The 18,834-nt window shown below is 40.1% G+C and overlaps 1 protein-coding gene across 4 annotated transcripts in view; it reads right to left on the bottom strand.

Annotated features, from left to right (window-relative positions):
- Window positions 1–18,834, bottom strand: part of RAB3IL1 (RAB3A interacting protein like 1) — an 82,199-nt gene that overhangs the window by 29,312 nt on the left and 34,053 nt on the right. Inside the window, exons 4-10 of one of the 4 annotated variants that reach the window (XM_073604610.1) lie at window positions 18,348–18,443; window positions 14,632–14,709; window positions 14,338–14,547; window positions 6,648–6,773; window positions 5,759–5,887; window positions 4,090–4,202; window positions 3,936–3,959 (exon numbers count right to left, since the gene is read on the bottom strand). In XM_073604610.1, the coding sequence (XP_073460711.1) occupies window positions 3,936–3,959; window positions 4,090–4,202; window positions 5,759–5,887; window positions 6,648–6,773; window positions 14,338–14,547; window positions 14,632–14,709; window positions 18,348–18,443 (776 nt within the window). The remainder of the gene's footprint in view (window positions 1–3,935; window positions 3,960–4,089; window positions 4,203–5,758; window positions 5,888–6,647; window positions 6,774–14,337; window positions 14,548–14,631; window positions 14,710–18,347; window positions 18,444–18,834) is intronic. The other 3 variants (XM_073604611.1, XM_073604612.1, XM_073604613.1) reach the window with 3 other exon arrangements.

Here is an 18,834-nt window from a genome sequence, read left to right as displayed (position 1 = left end):
TAAAAGAGAGGCTGGAACATGACACCTAGAATTTGGCTGGTCACTATGGGCAGCAACAAAATTTCTCCTTTACAACATTGAAAAAAAAAAAAAAGGACACACCAGCTTTTTTTCATTTTAAGACTTTTAAGATTTATTAGACCCTGTTCACAAATTTTCATTTTAACATGGGAACATGCTAAAGCACAGTTCTGCCGGTTTTGAAAATAGTTCTGTTTGTCTGTTTTTTTTTTGGTATTGTTGCTTTATAGATGATTTGATCATTGTATTGAAAGGGTCGGCCCATGTTTTGGATTCATTTATGGTCTATTTCAATGCAAATCATTTGAATTTGGAGTTCACCTATAATTCAGATCCAGTTAGCATTGACTATTTGGATCTGACTTTGACGGGAAGCGTGGAAAATGGAGTAGTCTCTACCAAAACCTACAGAAAACAGTGTGCAGGTAACTCACTCTTGCGGGCATCGAGCTGTCATCCAGCTCACACGATATGGGCTTTGCCAGCAGGGGAATTTATAAGAGCAAGAATAAACAGTTCCTCTCAAGAGGATTTTTACTAAAGAATGCCAAATTGTTTCCAGTAGATTGAGAGAATGGGGATATAATGGCCACTTCATAGACAGGGGTAGGAAGCTGGCGGAAAGGATAGGGAAGGATAGGGATCGCAGTGATCTGATCTGGAACTCCCCTGCCTCCAGGAAGGGGATGCGATCCCATGGCAGTGGAGGTATTCACTTTGTGACTTCGTATTCCCAACAGTACAATCAGATTGTTGCGATCATTAAACACTGACTCCCTGTTTTGTATGCAGACAAAACTCTACATATTTTAAAACAGGGATGCAGGTTTTCTAGCAAGAAAAGCCCCCACTCTAGGCACTATGATTTCTCCTTCTTTATTCCGTTCCCATAGTCCACCCCTTTCCAACTTGTGGTTAGGAGTGGTGGGTTCCTATCTTTGTGGTTTCACCATGTGCAGGCAGTGCAAAAGACAAAAAAAAAGTAAGAGGACATATTCAATAAAAAATTATATAAACTGTAACTCAAAAATGGTTGTCTATGTAATTGAATGCAGTACTTGCGAAATGCAGTATGTGGGATGTACTATCCGCAATCTGTGTATTAGGGTGTTGGAACGTAAGGGCGACGCCCTTAATAGCAATGCTAAAAATATTTCAAATGTGTCCAAGCACTTTAGAGCAGTTCATGATGGAAATCTATTTTTTTTTTTTTATTTCCTTTTGTGGTTTAGAACAGGTGAAAAGATCTATAAGAGGGAGTGATACACACCAAATCCTGCTTCAGCAGAAGGTGTGGTGGATTCATAAATTAAATACTCGACTTCCAAGTGGAATGAAAAACAGAATGGATGTTATTTGTTTCTAAAGTAACAGAGTTTGGTATTGGAATGGTTAATAATCCTTTAATTCCACCATTTATGTCTCCCTCTTTTTTCATCCCCCCTTTTCTTATGGTTCTACCAACCTCACATGTTTTTAATTGATTCTTAATTGATCTTAATCAGAATGCACCGCTCCTACTTATTAAAAGAATGTAAAGTTCTCCACATAAGCTTGACTTTATTGTAACTTTGTATGCTATGATGCGTTAGCATTTCAGATGTAGCACTGCTGTTAGTGCTCCAATACAAGAAGAAGCATGCGTGTTGCCGGCATTTTTTGCTTATTTGATGTTTATGGGACACAACAGCCAGTGCACCGATACTTAGCTCATTATATTTTTCATCTTGCGGTAGAGCTTGGATGAGTTTCTGTCTATTACAGTTTTTTGGTCCACTTTTATGCATTTTGGGCTTATAGAAGTTAATAGCAACACATAACAAAACAAGTAAGAAGCATTTTGCATGCATTTTCAAACCCTGGTAACAAGCATAAATAGTTATTTATTGGACAGCATGAAAAACGCATGATGCATGAAAACACAATAAAAATGCGGGTCAATGCAACACATCCATGTATGTCGAAAAACATGTTAAAAAAAAGCATGAAAACAAAATTGCAAAGCTGTGAACCTAGCCTTAATGTTATAAAACACCTATATAAAACAGTGAGAAAAACATGTTAACCACTTCAGCCCCGGAAGGATTTTCCCCCTTAATGACCAGGCCCTTTTTTGCGGTACGGCACTGCATCACTTTACGCGACAATTACGCGGTCACGTGACGTTGTACCCAAACAAATGTTATGTCCTTTTTTTGCCACAAATAGAGCTTTCTTTTGGTGGTATTTGATCACCTCTGCAGTTTTTATTTTTAAACAAAAAAATACAGACAATTTTGAAAAAAATATATATTTTTTTACTTTTTGCTATAATAAATATCCCAAGATTAAAAAAATAAATAAATAATTTCTGCATCAGTTTAGGCCAATATGTATTCTTCTACATATTTTTGGTAAAAAAACTGCAATAAGCGTATATTGATTGGTTTGCGCAAAAGTTATAGCATCTACAAAATAGAGAATAGATTTTTTTTTTACTAGTAATGGTGGCGATCTGCTATTTTTAGCGGGACTGCGACATTGCAGAGGACAGATCGGACACTTTTGACACTTTTTTGGGACCAGTGACATTTATACAGTGTACACAGGGAAGGGGTTAACACTAGGGGGCAATCAAGGGGTTAACTGTGTTCCCTGGGTGTATTCTAACTGTAGGGGAATGGGCTACCTAGGACATGACAGAGATCGCTGTTGTCGATGACTGGGAACAGAAGAGCTTTAAAATGTCACTAGGCAGAACAGGGAATCGACTTGTTTACATAGGCAGTTCCCCGTTCTGCCTTTGTACACCACGATCGCGGGTTGCCAGTGGACATAGAGTCATCGTTTTCACGGCGTGCGTGCGCCCGCTAGGCTCCCTGCACAGACCGACGTACACCTACATCGGTTTGCGCAGGAGAGCCGACCTTCCGCAGCATAATGATGACAGCTGGTCGGCAAGAGGTTAAACACTGGGGCTTAAATAACAAATCTGAAGCGTATTCCTAAATGTTTTACACGCAGCAACCAACCAGACAGGTTTTTACAGCTATGCATGGTTGTGAACGTAATATAAAAATAGCAATTGCTCAGGAAAATACATTTAAGGATGAAAGATGATGGATTATTCCAACAAGAATGGTCAGCCAGGAGGTGCCTGTAGAAGTCATCTGGTGTCATAACTGTAGGAAGCCTTACCTGATTGCTCTGACGTTACTGACCAGTGTAAGAAATGACTCCACTTTTTGTTCTAGGGTTTTTATAAATGAGGCCCCTAGAAGTGGCCTAAAATTCAAAACAGTTAGGCAGGCCATGCACAGTGCAAATTTCTTTCCAGCAACCAGGGGTTGCTGGAAAGAAATTTACATGATCCCCCCATCAGCACAGGCAGTGTTGACAGGAGAATCAGCAATTGTCTTCTTGAAAGATCGTAAGGTGAATCTTACAGGCTGGTTGTACCCAAGTTGATCGATCGTTCGACTTGGTACATTCAGCCTGCCCATTAACGTTTCAAATCTCGGCCGATTCCTGCTGAGATTCCAACCGTGTATGGTCGACCTTAGTCATTAACATTGATTAGAACACTTTAAATAACTGTGTCAGAGGTGTTTAGCTTTTTTATTTTGTATCTCAAAATATCAAAGTACTGTATGGTTTTTCTGCTACCCCTATCTGTTGTTTCTAGGCCTACAAAAATGTGCTCAAATGTGATTTCTCCAGGGATCCTAAAAATGTATTGTGGTACCCAGTTTACCTTGCCAACTCTCTAACCACACATTGGTGTTAATGTCTCAGTATAGTAATACGTTATTCAGTTCAAGCAAAGAAGATGCAGATTAGTTGAGTATTTACTGGATTAGAGATCAAGTCAAAAGCCATTCTCTGATTAAGACAGCTCATCAGTGGATTAATATTAGTTTATATATCTCACTTACGTTAAGACCTCCACCCGACACCCGCTGAAAAGAATAAAGTGAAAGAGGGTAGTCAGCATTAGCCTATTTAACTGAAATGTACTCGACACCAGATCTTAATTTTTGGATTTAATTTTTGAATTTTTAAGATTTTAGCCAAAAGAAGGACAATTACCTGGGCCCTCCACGTTCTACAGCTGATGCTTTCACTACGGGAAGTGCAGGTTGAATGACTGGTTCCACGGACAATGTATTGTCTTCTACTGCCGCAAGAACCTGTTCTGCTAACTGTAGAGATATCAAATGCATGGAGTTTTCACAAGGTTCAACAAGGCAATGACACAAATCAAGTATATGAGGAGTCATGCACTGAAATGGGTGGAGTATGTCAAACATATTTGTGATTTAATAATGTCAAATTGAGGTTTAAAAATGAAAGGGACCAGACTTTTTAAATATCCCCTGAATCCTGGGTGCACACTACATAGGATTTTGGTCTGTCAGACCTGGATCTAATGCCGCGTACACACGGTTGGACTTTTCGACTGGACTGGTCCGACTGACGCCGACGGACCAAAGCCAGCGGACAATCCGATCGTGTGTGGGCTTCATCAGACCTTCAGCTGACTTTTCCAGTCGCAAATCTGACGGACTTTAGATTTGGAACATGCTTCAAATCTTTACGTTGTAACTCCGCCGGACCCAGAAATCCGCTCGTCTGTATGCTAGTCCGACGGACAAAAACCCACGCTAGGGCAGCTATTGGCTACTGGCTATCAATTTCCTTATTTTAGTCCGGTCGTACGTCATCACGTACGAATCCGTCTGACTTTTGTGTGATCGTATGTAGTTAAGTTCGTTCGTTAGAAAGTCCGCCGCAAGTCCGCCAAAAGTCAGTCGAAAGTCTGTCGGACGGGCTGTCGGACTTTTGTAGCCGAAAAGTCCGACCGTGTGTACGCGGCATTAGCCCCAACCTCTAAAGGACATAAGCCCCATCCCACCTATTTAAAGATGAATTCCAGATATGGAAATTTTTACATAGTTACATTGGTCCAGTATAACTGTGAAATTACCAAACTTCGAATTTAGTTTTAACAGTCCAAAGCAAGAGCTTTTACTGAGAAAATATATGAGATATCATTGCTGAGACTTCCCGAAAATAGTAATTGTCCAGCTGCCATGCTCATCCAATGGCTTTAACATTTAGTGACCTGGAACAAGTATGCAGTTAAGGCGTTCTGATAGATTATGACTTCACATGCATATTTATTTAATTTCTTTGGCTCAGAAAGCATTGAAGCAAGAGACAGCTGGACGTCTAGCAGTTTCAGAAGGACATCAGAAATGACAGCCAGCATTTTTCTCTCAGTGCTGGTTTCCTTTATTATGCAATGTTAACATTGTATTGAGTAGAAGCTGCTCTTCCAGACATTCCAAGACGTAACTTTTTAAAGCCCTGACAATTTAAAAAAAAATATTTGATTTGCATGACAATGTTCTATTAATTAATCATGATCATGTTTTTAGGCTTCTTAAATCAAACACCAGCCCGACTCTTCAAACTGCAGTAACCTTTAAATGTGGTCCCTCCTTCAATATTATTCAAGGCCCATGTAGTATGCCTTACGTTCTCTTTAGCACACCTTAAGGGCTCATGCAGCTTGATGGATCACACCTGCTGTCAACTGGGTCAGTATATCATTAGCCTCATTCAAATGCACTTCACATCTGTTTAGCTTAGCTACATCATATTTTACAAGACCATCCACATATACAATTCTTGTTTGTAAAAACATAGAACAGGCCTGATTTTGCTTCTGTTTCAGAATTCAGATTCTACTCACCTCCCTTTTTGCAAAGTCCAAGCAGGGTGTAATATCCTCTTCGTAGATACGTAACAGGAAGGGGCTGGATTTATCTAGAGTTGGGTTTTCCTTCCATCCAAGAAATTCTGAGTACAGGAGGTTGTCCACCTGCGGGAGCAGTACAGTACAGGTCAGATCTCATCAAAGTGATTTAGCATACAATCGTACAAAAATTTACCTGGATAACAAATCTGATAGATGTACTACCATACTGGGACTAAGCTACAGCCGTAAGGGACCTAAATACAGTGGCGGTCACAAATGAACTTTAAAAAAACAAAGCCAATTGGTGAACCTCCAATTTTTAGATTCTCCTGTATACTGTATGTCCATGCAGATTTGTCCAGTCTGAAAAGAATCATATACTTTATGAATTGCAAGTACCTGTATACGTTAATTGCATGATTCTTACCAGTTCAGACAGGTATACATGCAAATATTCAGGAAAATTTAAAAAAGTGCTGAATCGATTATCTTTAACAAATTACTCCCCAGATATTCAACAGGCAAGATGGAAAATGTCTACAGTTACATTCTGTTCAGACAGGATGGAAAATCAGATCATGTGGCAGCTTCATTGTGTTTCAATGTGATCCTAGAGCTGGTTTGATTTTTCCCTACACAAACCAGAACTTTGAGTTGGGACCAAAAGTTTAAGTCCTACAGAGATAACTTTATGGATTAAAACTTGTGAAGATTGGACAACCTGTTCCTTACTTGCACTGGAAGATCCAATTTTCACCAGATGGACTAACCATTTAAAAAAAGTAATCATTCACATATCTCTTGTAAGCTTGTTTGGCAGTCACATTGTAGACACATGATCCAACTGCCATCTTAAGTATAAGGCCAGTCCTAGGGACAGTACCTGGCGTGAGGATGTAGAGGAAGAAGACTCATCAGAGACAGGCCATCCGGGCTCGTAGGTTATATGGACAACCTTCCCCGGTACAATACAGAGAAGCAATGAAAGAAGAGATGGAACTGCAGAAAACTAAGAGAAAAGAGACAGAGAAAGGAGAAGATAGGAGAGGGGTGAGAGACACAACGACACAGAACGACAGACCCACAAACAAAAGAAACAGATACAGAAAGAGAAAATATGGGAAAAGTGACTGAGAAAAGAAAGACACATAGAACTGCTATCAAATAGAAAACACCAAGAAGTATAAATGAAGAGGGCAAGGATGGAATAAGAAAAAAGAATATAAACACCTATACCAATGTGAACATGGAATTATTTTATGACCTGGCAGGATAACCTAGATACAATATAAGCTAAAAGCACAAATGTTAAAGTAAATTTGTAATACGGAATTAGAGAGATATTTGGGAGCTGCCATTGCTGCCTTTTCTTCTAAAAATGCCAGTGATCTAGCTGTTATGCTGGCCCTTTAGTTTTAATACCGTTTGAGTCAATGATACTGAGAAAATCCTGACTTCACTCTGATTTTTTTCTGCTTGCTTGTTCTGGGTCAGTGAGTGAGAAAGTAATAAATCCATTTGATCAGCAGGCCAGCTAGGCAACTAGCATTTTAATGGAAGAAAAGCAAAAGTACCCCCTTGTATTACTCTCAGTACAGGCTTCCTTTTATTCAAAACTGACATTTTCAAAGCCAAATTGGTTCGACAAATTACAGATGTTTATATACTGTATGTTATTCAACGTTGAAAAAGAAAAACAGTAATGCCTCATACACACGATCGGACATTCCGACAACAAAATCCATGGATTTTTTCCGACGGATGTTGCCTCAAACTTGTCTTGCATACACACAGTCACACAAAGTTGGTCGGAAATCCCGAACATCAAGAACGCGGTGACGTACAACACGTACGACGAGCCGAGAAAATTGAAGTTCAATAGCCAGTGCGGCTCTTCTGCTTGAGCATGTGTGGAACTTTGTGTGTCGGAATTGTGTACACACGATCAGAATTTCCAACAGCGGATTTTGTCCGAAAATTTGAGATCCAGATCTCAAATTTTGTGTGTCGGAAATTCCTATGGAAAATGTGTGATGGAGCCCACACACGGTCAGAATTTCCGACAAAATCGAAAAAAAGGCTCCCATCGAACATTTTCCGTCGGAAAATCCGACGGCGTGTACAAGGCATTACACTAAATTGGTGACACACCAGCCAAAATGACAATTGAATCCAGTAGACTGAAGGGCAGCTCATCAGTAGTTTATATACACATAAGATTTATAGGGGGAAGATGCAGCAGTAGAAAACCTAAGACTAGTAATGGACAGTCTGTGCAAATCTGCTCCACTGATGATTTAGCAAAGCAAACATGATATGTGCTTTGTTAGGATGAGATTTGGTGCTGCTTGGTGTATAGTCAACTAGTAAAGGGAACTATTAGATCCCTTACTAGTTAACTTGAGGAGCATATGTTATCCTGGAGTATGTGTCCCCATCCCTAATCCACAGACCATAATATGTGTTGCCCTACTATATTGTTGAAGTATCCTTCTTCTTTATAAGATATTTTATCACAATTGAGAGAAACATAACCAACTAAAAGATGGATCCCCTTTAGATCCCAACAGAATCACAAACTGGAGTTCCATAAATTGACATGGTGCCCATTCTGTGAGATACATAAGAGGGTTCCCTTAATCGAGTACAGGTTGACTAGTAAGGCGTCCTAATATCCCCTTTTACTAGTTCACGGAACAGATCAGAAAGCTTCAAAAAACACCCACTCCCTGTACATTAGTCAGATTCACTGTGAATCTAAGTTAAATCAAACCAATTCTCTCCTGTCTAGACTACACTAAAGCTAAACTGAATATCTCTCAATAGAGCTGGTTGTACAAAATCTGACATTGTGGTTGCCAGTTCGAGGGGAATTTTGAAACTGTGCAAATTAAAGAACTACACTCACTGGCCACTTTATTAGGTACACCTTGCTAGTACCGGGTTGGACCCCCTTTTGCCTTCAGAGCTGCCTTAAGTCTATTCAAGAAGGTGTTGGAAACATTCCTCATGGATTTTGGTCCATAGTGACTTGATAGCATCACACAGTTGCTGCAGATTTGTCGGCTGCACATTCATGATGCGAATCTCCCGAGCCATCAGAAGATGTGTACACTGTAGTCATAAAGGAATAGACATGGTCAGCAACAATACTCAGGTAGGCCGTGGTGTTTAAACAATTATCAATTGGCACTAAGGGGCCCAAAGTGTGCCAAGAAAATATCCCCCACACCATTACACCACCACCAGCCTGAACCATTGATACAAGGCAGGATGGAGCCATACTTTCATGTTGTTTACACCAAATTCTGACCCTACAATCTGAATGTTGCAGCTGATATTGAGACTAATGAGACCAGGCAATGTTTTTCCAATCTTCTATTGTCCAATTTTGGTGAGCCTGTGTGAATTGTAGCCTCAGTTTCCTGTTCTTAGCTGACAGGAGTGGCACCCGGTGTGGTCTTCTGTTGCTGTAGCCCATCTGCTTCAAGGTTCGATGTGCTGTGCATTCGGAGACAGTATTCTACATACCTTGGTTGTAACGAGTAGTTATTTGAGTTACTGTTGCCCTTCTATCATCTCAAACCAGTCTGCCCATTCTCTTCTGACCTCTGACATCAACAAGGCATTTCCTCCACACAACTGCTGCTCACTGGACATTTTCTTTTTTTTTTGGACCATTCTCTGTAAACTTTGGAGATGGTTGTGCTTGAAAATCTCAGGAGATCAGCAGTTTTTGAAATATTTAGACCAGCCTGTCTGGCACTAACAACCATGCCACGTTCAAAGTCACCTAAATCCCTTTTCTTCCCCATTCTGATGCTTGGTTTGAACTTCAGCAAGTCGTTTTCACCACGTCTAGATGCCTAAATGCATTGAGTTGCTGCCATGTGATTGGCTGATTAGCAATTTGTGTTACCAAGCAATTGAACAGGTGTACCTAATAAAGTGACCGGTGAGTGTATATTGGCTAAAAGAGGTGCATTTTTAGGTTACCCAAAGACATGGGGCAACCATTGCCTACTGTTATAACTTACATTTTACAACACTTTCTTACAACAATTGTACAATAATTCATGCAATTATTGGAATGAAGTGACTGTGCCAGACAACTGACATCCCTTGGGAAAAAACAATCAATGGTGTTTAATATTTTCATTTAACTACAATTATATTGTCCAGGCTTAAGAATTTTGTACCTCAACATTTCCTGTTCCTGATATGTGTCTGCTGTACCATGTGCTTTTGTTAAAACGTATCCTGTTCTCATGGTATTGCTTCCTTTGTGTGAAATACCTGGTGATCCCGCCAGTCCCTCTGCATTCTTATTTGAAACTGACCACGCTAGGCAGGAGAGCACCAAGGGTGGTCAGTTTTCTGGCTAGGTTTTGAGAGCACAGCCTGCCTGTCCTCCAAAGACTTCTGCTGACAACCCCCCCTCCCCCCCCCCCCCACACACACACACTGCACAGCCATTTACTGTGAAGACCAGTGAACTGCTGTTTCTCCACCCCCAGTTCTCTAAGCCCCTTATGCAGCTGAGAACAGAGATTATGTGATCACTAATTAAAAAAAAGGTATTTATAATGTGTTTTTATATACGTATAAACACATCTTTTGCTTTTCATTTCGCTTTTAAACTGAATGGGTTGCTCTATTCCTCCTTCTCTTATATGCTTAAAAAAACCTAAACATTTCAATGATCCAAGAATAACTGTTAATACACTTTTTGATTTTTCTACAGACAATCCTGTTAAGATTATACGAAAGTAAGTGGGGATAGAGAAAGGCAAGCATAGATAACAAGCTGATGGGCAAAGAAGGATGAATGATGTAGATATTAGCTTATACCAGAACAGGAAAATATGATGGAAGACTGTAAGGCAGAATGGAGAGAAACAGAAAGAGTTAGAGAGCATTGAGATGATTTCAGATTTTTGAGTTATGATGCATACATGATATACAATTTCCTGTCATACCTGTTTTCTATATACCGAAATATAAAGAACATAATATCACTACTAATAAAATTACATAATAATAATAGTAAAAGTATACACTCTGGACGCATTGGGTTTGGACAATATATTGTATACAAGTTTACGCTTGGTATTTACTATTTCAATGAAAAGCATGATGTTTTTTCTTTAGTTTTTTTTTTTTTTTATTATTCTACAATAAACATTTAACAATGGGAGCATACATGAAGCACAGTTTTGCTGAGCAGGCTTTGCTTTCAGATAAGCGAGTCCAGCATGTCCTGCATACTTTTTGGCTATCATTGTGTAGTTGATTCATCAGAATGGTCCTGTCTTTGCTAACACAAAGAAGTGACAGTCCCCTCCTTTTAGTCATTCAGCTATGTGTGTAGTCTGTTACCCTTCTAGTCAGGTCTGTTCACAAAATAGGCTATCCAGCTATTCACAACATAGCAATAAATCATCTTAGTGAAATGGGAATTGCCTACAGTCCACCACCTGCCGGTTGCCAGAGGTAAATATGAAGTATTTATGTGCCATATGTAATATTCGCCCTCCCAAAAAATTACAATTTATTTTTTAGTTCTCATCCAGATAAAAAAATTAAATACATACAGTACAAAAACACTATACAATATACTATAATATATTGATCTCAAAAGAGAATGACATTCTCCTTTGTACAAACAGGATATTTGAGACAATAATGCTCCTATGCGCCGCACATCACTGGATATGTGAAATTACAGCCTCTGTCTGGGCTCTAGCCAAGCTTTGCCCCCAACACGTTTCACTCCACCCCAGAGCTTAATCATTGGCCCATGATTAAGCTCTGGCAACGGAGTGCAATGTTTTGGGGGCTTGCCTTGGCTGGAGTCCAGGCTGAGGCTCTCATTTTACATACCCACAGGGTCTTGCAGTGATGTGCGGCGCATAGGACCATTTTTATCTGTTGTATAGTTGGTACTGGAATGAGCTCTGTCTTTGCCAGTGCCCCCAGCGGTGTACTACAGGAGAGGACCCGGCTGGAGCCTTGAGCGGCACCCCCTATTTGTTGTTTGGTAACAGGATATTTGACTTCCAAGATCACCAAGGATATAAACACCTTTATAGCCTCATGAGAAAGTTTCTTAGTTAGCCATTTGTCTTGAAAGGCAAGGTCCAAATGCATTTTTATTCTTTATTAAAACAACCCTGACAAGGTATTTGACTATGGCCTAATTCTGCAAGTCACTTCAACACATCCATTTCCACTCGTAAAGTTGGCAAGACCCCACTTGAATAGACCAGGTCATGAGTCCATTTAAATCTTAACGTGACCCATGTTTGATCACATGCACATTTTTCTGTGTTTGGCCTTTTATACACCTCACACCACATTTCAATAACCCACTTGTGCCACTCTACTACAACCTAATCAACACAAAAAATCCTTATGCTTTTTTTCTGTCAGATTTTTTTTTCTTTCAAAAATCTCTTTATCCTTTATTGAAGCTTTTGAGTTTGATCTCTATTTTCCAACCTTTTTCCTTAGATTTTATATCCCTGACTTCTTCCTGTGTGTTTTTTTTTTTAATAGTCAATTTCAAATGTGGAGAAACAGCTACATGACCTTATTCAATTACTATCCTGATAAATTATGTCTATAAATTATATTTATCAAGCCAATATTACTTTCAGAGTGCCAAAACATTTCAAAACGATAAAAAGCTGACAGTGGTTCTAGCATTCCCCTAGGTAACTTAAACAGGCATTTTTACATCTGTCTGTATTGTTTCTTTCAGTTCCTGTCTGGTTATCCCTGGGACAGTAAGTAAGGAGAAATCTCTCTAACCGTGGCTTGGACAGCACTGCAGTATAGCTTGACGGGTGTTCTAACCCTTTCCAACTTTATCCAAGACAAAAAACAAGTTTTGGTTATAGATATACGTTAATCTTTAGTTGCTCCCCCAACCTTCTGTGGCTATAACATCCTCAACTCTTCAGGAAAGGCTTTCTACAAGATTTTGGAATGGTTTGTGGGTACATTTGCCTTCAACCAAAAGACCAGGCACTGATGTTGGATAAGAAGACCTTACTTGCAATCCATATTTCAAATGAATCCCAAAGGTATTCAGTAGGATTGAGTTCTGGATCTATCCTTCAAGCCAAACTTGTCAAACCATGTCTTTATGGACCTGGCTTTTGCACTTGAATCAACAATTTGAAGGGTTGCCCACATACTTTTGTGCATGTATTGATTACTACTAATCCATTTTTGTTATTTTAAGTACTCTTATGCCCCGTACACACGGTCAGATTTTCTGATGGAAAATGTTCGATGGGAGCTTGTTGGAAATTTCGACCGTGTGTGAGGAAAGGTTGCGAGCACTGAACTTATTCTCTCTGGAGAAGAGACGCTTGAGAGGGGATATGATTTTAATTTACAAATACTGTACTGGTGACCCCACAATAGGGATAAAACTTTTTCGCAGAAGAGAGTTTAATAAGACTCGTGGCCACTCATTACAATTAGAAGAAAAGAGGTTTAACCTTAAACTACGTAGAGGGTTCTTTACTGTAAGAGCGGCAAGGATGTGGAATTCCCTTCCACAGGCGGTGGTCTCAGCGGGGAGCATTGATAGCTTCAAGAAACTATTAGATAATCACCTGAATGACCACAATATACAGGGATATGTAATGTAATACTGACACATAATCACACACATAGGTTGGACTTGATGGACTTGTGTCTTTTTTCAACCTCACCTACTATGTAACTATGTGTAGGCTCCATCGGACATTTTTCATCTGAATTTACGATACACAAAATTTGAGATCTGGATCTCAAATTTTCCGACAACAAAATCCGTTGTTGGAAATTCCGATCGTGTCTACACAATTACGACGCACAAAATTCCACGCATGCTCGGAATCAAGCAGAAGAGCAGCACTGGCTATTAAACTTCATTTTTCTCGTCTCGTCGTACGTGTTGTACGTCACCGCGTTCTTGAATTTCCGACAAGATTTGTGTGACCGTGTGTATGCAAGACAAATTTAAGCCAACATCCATCGGAAAAAAAACATATTTTGTTGTCGGAAAATCCTAATCCTCATAAGGTACAACAGAAAACTCTTCCTTAGGTAAGGTTTAATATATGCCGCATAGTCCACTTGAGCTGTCTATCTATCTAGGAAGCGTCCTATAACATGATAATTTAATTTGGAAATGCACCATTATAAAATTCTCATGTTTTGGCCTCCTGCTTCCACTTGTGCTGCCTCCCTTAGACTGTTTGGGAAAAATTCATAATACTGAATTAAAGGTATCGTGGACCCTGATTAGTGCTCCAGGCATGTGCCAGTTTAGCATAACCAAAAACCTAAATTATTTTATTCTTCTTTCAACAGATTGGGCCTATAATAATCCCATACAGTATTCTCCATTGAGGTAATTTATCCTACTATCTAAATAGGAATAGGAAACTACAGCACAGACAATAGTTCCTATACTACATCTCTTCACAGATGAAGTATTGTTTAGTGCCTAATTATCTTATATCTCTCATGAGATCTCAGAGCCATGTAGAAAAAAATACTATATTTGACTTCACCTCTTTGCCCTCTGTGTTGATTGGCTGGGCTGGAAGGGCCGCCGGAACGACAGCAGCACAGCCTGTGCTTTTGTTGCGAGCATGGCCTTTACGTAGTGCATTCTTAGAAGGGCTTTGTAACTGGGGGTGTAGCTCACGGTTTGGGGAAGACGGAGTGGAAGTGATGACCAGTGTCTTCAGAGCAGAAACTTCAGCTTGCAGCATATCAATCTAAAAAAGACAGAAGGAATAATCATAAAGGTGAATATATAAAGAAGTTGTAAGCTCACTACTGTCTAAGTAATGTAAAATTACCTTCCCATGGGCTTCCCTTAGTTGCTTTTCAGATGCAGCTTGCTTCATATTAGCTTCACGCACCATTTTATGAGCCTCCTGCCATAAAAGATAAAGTGAAAAAATTAGAAAGCAAGCTTAATTCCCATGCTGACAGACAGTGGAATTTCTCCCTGCCTTTGGTTTTGGTTCCTGTAATATTAATCTTTTCTAATGAAGACACTAGCACAAATAATTTGCACACAGTTTGGAAACGGATGTCAGGATACACACGCTGAGACCCAGAAACAAGGCCACTAGGAGCAGTAGAGGCTTACAAGCCGGGCAGAAGCCCTAAGGGCAGCACATGCCAAGAATCAGAACCTCAAAGTAAACAGCAATGGCTGAGCTGACTATCCTATACGCAAATGTGTTTGTGGTACTGCAGCCCACCCAGTTGAAAAACTTTACAATTAGCAGTTATAGGATTCTGGATCTATCCTGTCCCACACAAAAAAATGGTCACCTGACCGATATAGATGTACAGCTGGGTAACGTTACAGAAAGCCCAACATGGCCATATGACATAACATTACTTACTGGAACCAGAAAAGCTAAAGACCATTGAAGAAATCTAACATTGCTTACAAACATGCCTGTGTGGATAAGGAAACTAGACTAGTACCCCACAAGGGAGTTAAAAAGGTTTCCTTCAATAGGAAAAAATCAACAGAAGTCAGTTTGATAGGGAAGTACAAAATAAGAACAGTGAGATCAGTTCTTGACCACTGAGGCTGTGGTAGCCTCAGAACACTAGTCAACTTTCACTAGTTCAGATCACGGTTTCATACATACGGTAATTGTCTGGAATTCTAAGGTAATGTGATGCATCTGTCAAGCAGGAAATAGAACCCAGTAGATTTATAGGACATGTGGTTTTATTCCAGTTACACTGAAAAGATTCAGCTGTGTTTACAGCTTTATAGACACAACAGAAGAATTCTTGATATGACTAGGTCATGTTGAAGGGTGTTCTTTTCAAACTCTGTATTTGCTATTCAACCTCAAATGCATGCGTTAAACGCAATGCCAAGAAAGCAGGTCAAACACAACCTCTGGATTGTCATATGTACAACTCAATTAAAGTCAGTTGGGAAATTGAGTTAATGAAAGTATGGGATCCTAGCTCTACCTCTTGTCCAGTGTGTTCAGTGGAAACACCAGTCTCACGGTTCAGCTCCTGTTTGCCCTCCAAAATCAGAAAAGTGGTCGTGGAGTGTGTATTTAATTCACAAATTCTTTATTAATTAAAATCCAAGCAGGTACAAGCAATCCAGTATAGCAACAGACGCTAATGCATTTTGGCTAGAAGAGCCTTAATCATAGCTCATTTGTGGATCACATATAGATTCCAGCCTGAATACTTTTCTCAATGGATATTGCTGACCTGCAATTGATCATACGTAGGAAAATAATGCCCATCAACATGAGCCCTTAGTTACCATAAATACATAATCATACCTTTCACAAGCAAGACATCATTGGGGCTGTATCATATTGATTTCTTTAGTGTAATGGTGGGGCCACAGCTAGATTGCAGAGATTCAAATGATTCCTTACATAGCATTGTATCCTCACACATCGAATAACAGGGAAATATAGGAGCACACCAGATTCTATACTGTGCAAAGTCACTAAACAAGTGTCCCAGACTAAAATGCTCAGATTAAATTAACCGGAGATGCACACAAGTGAAACTTCTCACTGCAAAGGCCTACAAAGACCCATTGGCATTGGGTATGTATGTTCCATGTACAGTATGTCACAAAAGTGAGTACACCCCTCACATTTTTGTAAATATTTTGTTATATCTTTTCATATGACAACACTGAAGAAATGACACTTTGCTACAATGTAAAGTAGTGAGTGTACAGCTTGTATAACAGTGTAAATTTGCTGTCCCCTCAAAATAACTCAACACACAGCCATTAATGTCAAAATTGCTGGCAAAAAAAGTGAGTGCACCCCTAAGTGAAAATGTCTAAATTGGGCCCAAAGTGTCAAAATTTTTTGTGGCCACCTTTATTTTCCAGCACTGCCTTAACACTCTTGGGCATGGAGTTCACCAGAGCTTCACAGGTTGCCACTAGAGTTCTCTTCTACTCCACCATGACGACATCACAGATGCTCAATAGGGTATAGGTCTGGAGACATGCTAGGCCAGTCCATTACCTTTACCCTCAGCTTCTTTAGCAAGGCAGTGGTCATCTTGGAGGAGTGTTTGGGGTTGTTATCATGTTGGAATACTGCTCTGCGGCCCAGTCACCGAAGGGAGGGGATCATGCTCTGCTTCAGGTATGTCACAGTACATGTTGGCATTCATGGTGCCCTCAATGAACTGTAGCTCCCAGTACCGGCTGCACATATGCAGCCCCAGACCATGACACTCCCACCACCATGCTTGACTGTAGGCAAGACATACCTGTCTTTGTACTTCTCTCCTGGTTGCCGCCACACACGCTTGACAACATCTGAACCAAATACGTTTATTTTGGTCTCATCAGACCACATGACATGGGTCCAGTAATCCATGTCCTTAGTTTGCTTGTCTTCAGCAAATTGTTTGCGTGCTTTCTTGTGCATCATCTTTAGAAAAGGCTTCCTTCTGGGACAAAAGCCATACAGACCAATTTGATGCAGTTTGCGGTGTATGGTCTGAGCACTGACAAGCTGACCCCCCACCCCTTCAACCTCTGCAGCAATGCTGGCAGCACTCATACATCTATTTACCAAAGACAACCTCGTTATATGACACTGAGCATGTGCACTGAACTTCCTTGGTCAACCATGGCGAGGCCTGTTCTGAGTGGAACCTGTCCTATTAAACGGTTGTATGGTCTTGGCCACCATGCTGCAGTTCAGTTTCAGGGTCTTGGCAATCTTCTTATAGCCTAGGCTATCTTTATGTAGAGCAACAACTTTTTTTCTGGTCCTCAGAGAGTTCATTGCCATGAGGTGCCATGTTGACCTTCCAGTGACCAGTATGAGTGAGAGCGATAACACCAAATTTAACACACCTGCTCCCCATTCACACCTGAGACCTTGCAACACTAACAAGTCACATGACCCTGGGGAGGGAAAATGGCTAACTGGGCCCAATTTGGACATTTTCACTTAGGGGTGTACTCAATTTTGTTGCCAGCGGTTTAGACATTAATGGCTGCGTGTTGAGTTATTTTGAGGGGACAGCAAATTTACACTGTTATACAAGCTGTACACTCATATTTAAAAAAATGTGAGATACTGTATGTCCCTGCAGTGCTCCTGCATCCTGTGAAAAGGGCGCACATATGTGCCAGGCCCAGCCACAGGGAGGAATGGTCATGTCCATCCAATGCTTGATGCATGTGCCCAGGACAGCTACTATTTTCTAGGTTGGGTCTTCTTTATGTGCAACACTTCATTGAATGCAGGAGCACCACAGGGACATAAATACTTTAAACTGATGTCTGTGAGAACCAATTTTTGAGTCTTATAATACGAGTTTTTGTATTTATATTCTACAACTGCCTGGTGTCAACATCCTTTTGCAGCTCAAGGTGAAGGCCAACAATACTAAATTTTTAACTGCAAGTACATACTGTATATAGGCACTTACAGAATGTTAACCAGCTGCCAAATATATAAATGGGTAGATGAAATATTGAGCTTGTTGAGTTAACTAAGAGGAGAGAGGGGTAAGGGGCATCAAAATATACCTCGAAAAGACTAGCTGTCAGCTCCTCTAGTTCTTGTTCCAGCTGCTCTCTGACCTTTGATAATCTCTCACACTCTTCATCTCTCAGCTTCAACTCCTATGGTGAGAAAAATAGATACATGATAAGCATCTTGTTATTTCTATCTCATCAAAGGCATTGTGTTAGACACAAATCTTGTTGTATATAAAGAACAACTGTAGCACATAAACAATTATATTAGAAAAGAGGTGTTTTTTGTAGCTATGATACTTATTTTGTAAGGGTGATGTTAAAGAGGTTAGTTTGACGAAGAGGTTGGCATGAGTCATTGTAATGTACTAGGGTGCTGAATGGTAATGGAGCTTGTCACTCAAATTTTTCACATCTGATCTGCCCTGGTCAAAGGTAAATACTATAAATATGCACATGACTAAACTCGACTACTAAATCTCAACAGGATTTGTAATGTAGGCACCTAGAGATGGCCTCAAATGCCATTCATGAGTAC

Source organism: Aquarana catesbeiana, linkage group LG11 (assembly GCF_042186555.1).
Source record: "Aquarana catesbeiana isolate 2022-GZ linkage group LG11, ASM4218655v1, whole genome shotgun sequence".
Lineage (NCBI taxonomy): Eukaryota > Metazoa > Chordata > Amphibia > Anura > Ranidae > Aquarana > Aquarana catesbeiana.
This window is presented reverse-complemented; position numbering and strand designations above follow the sequence as displayed.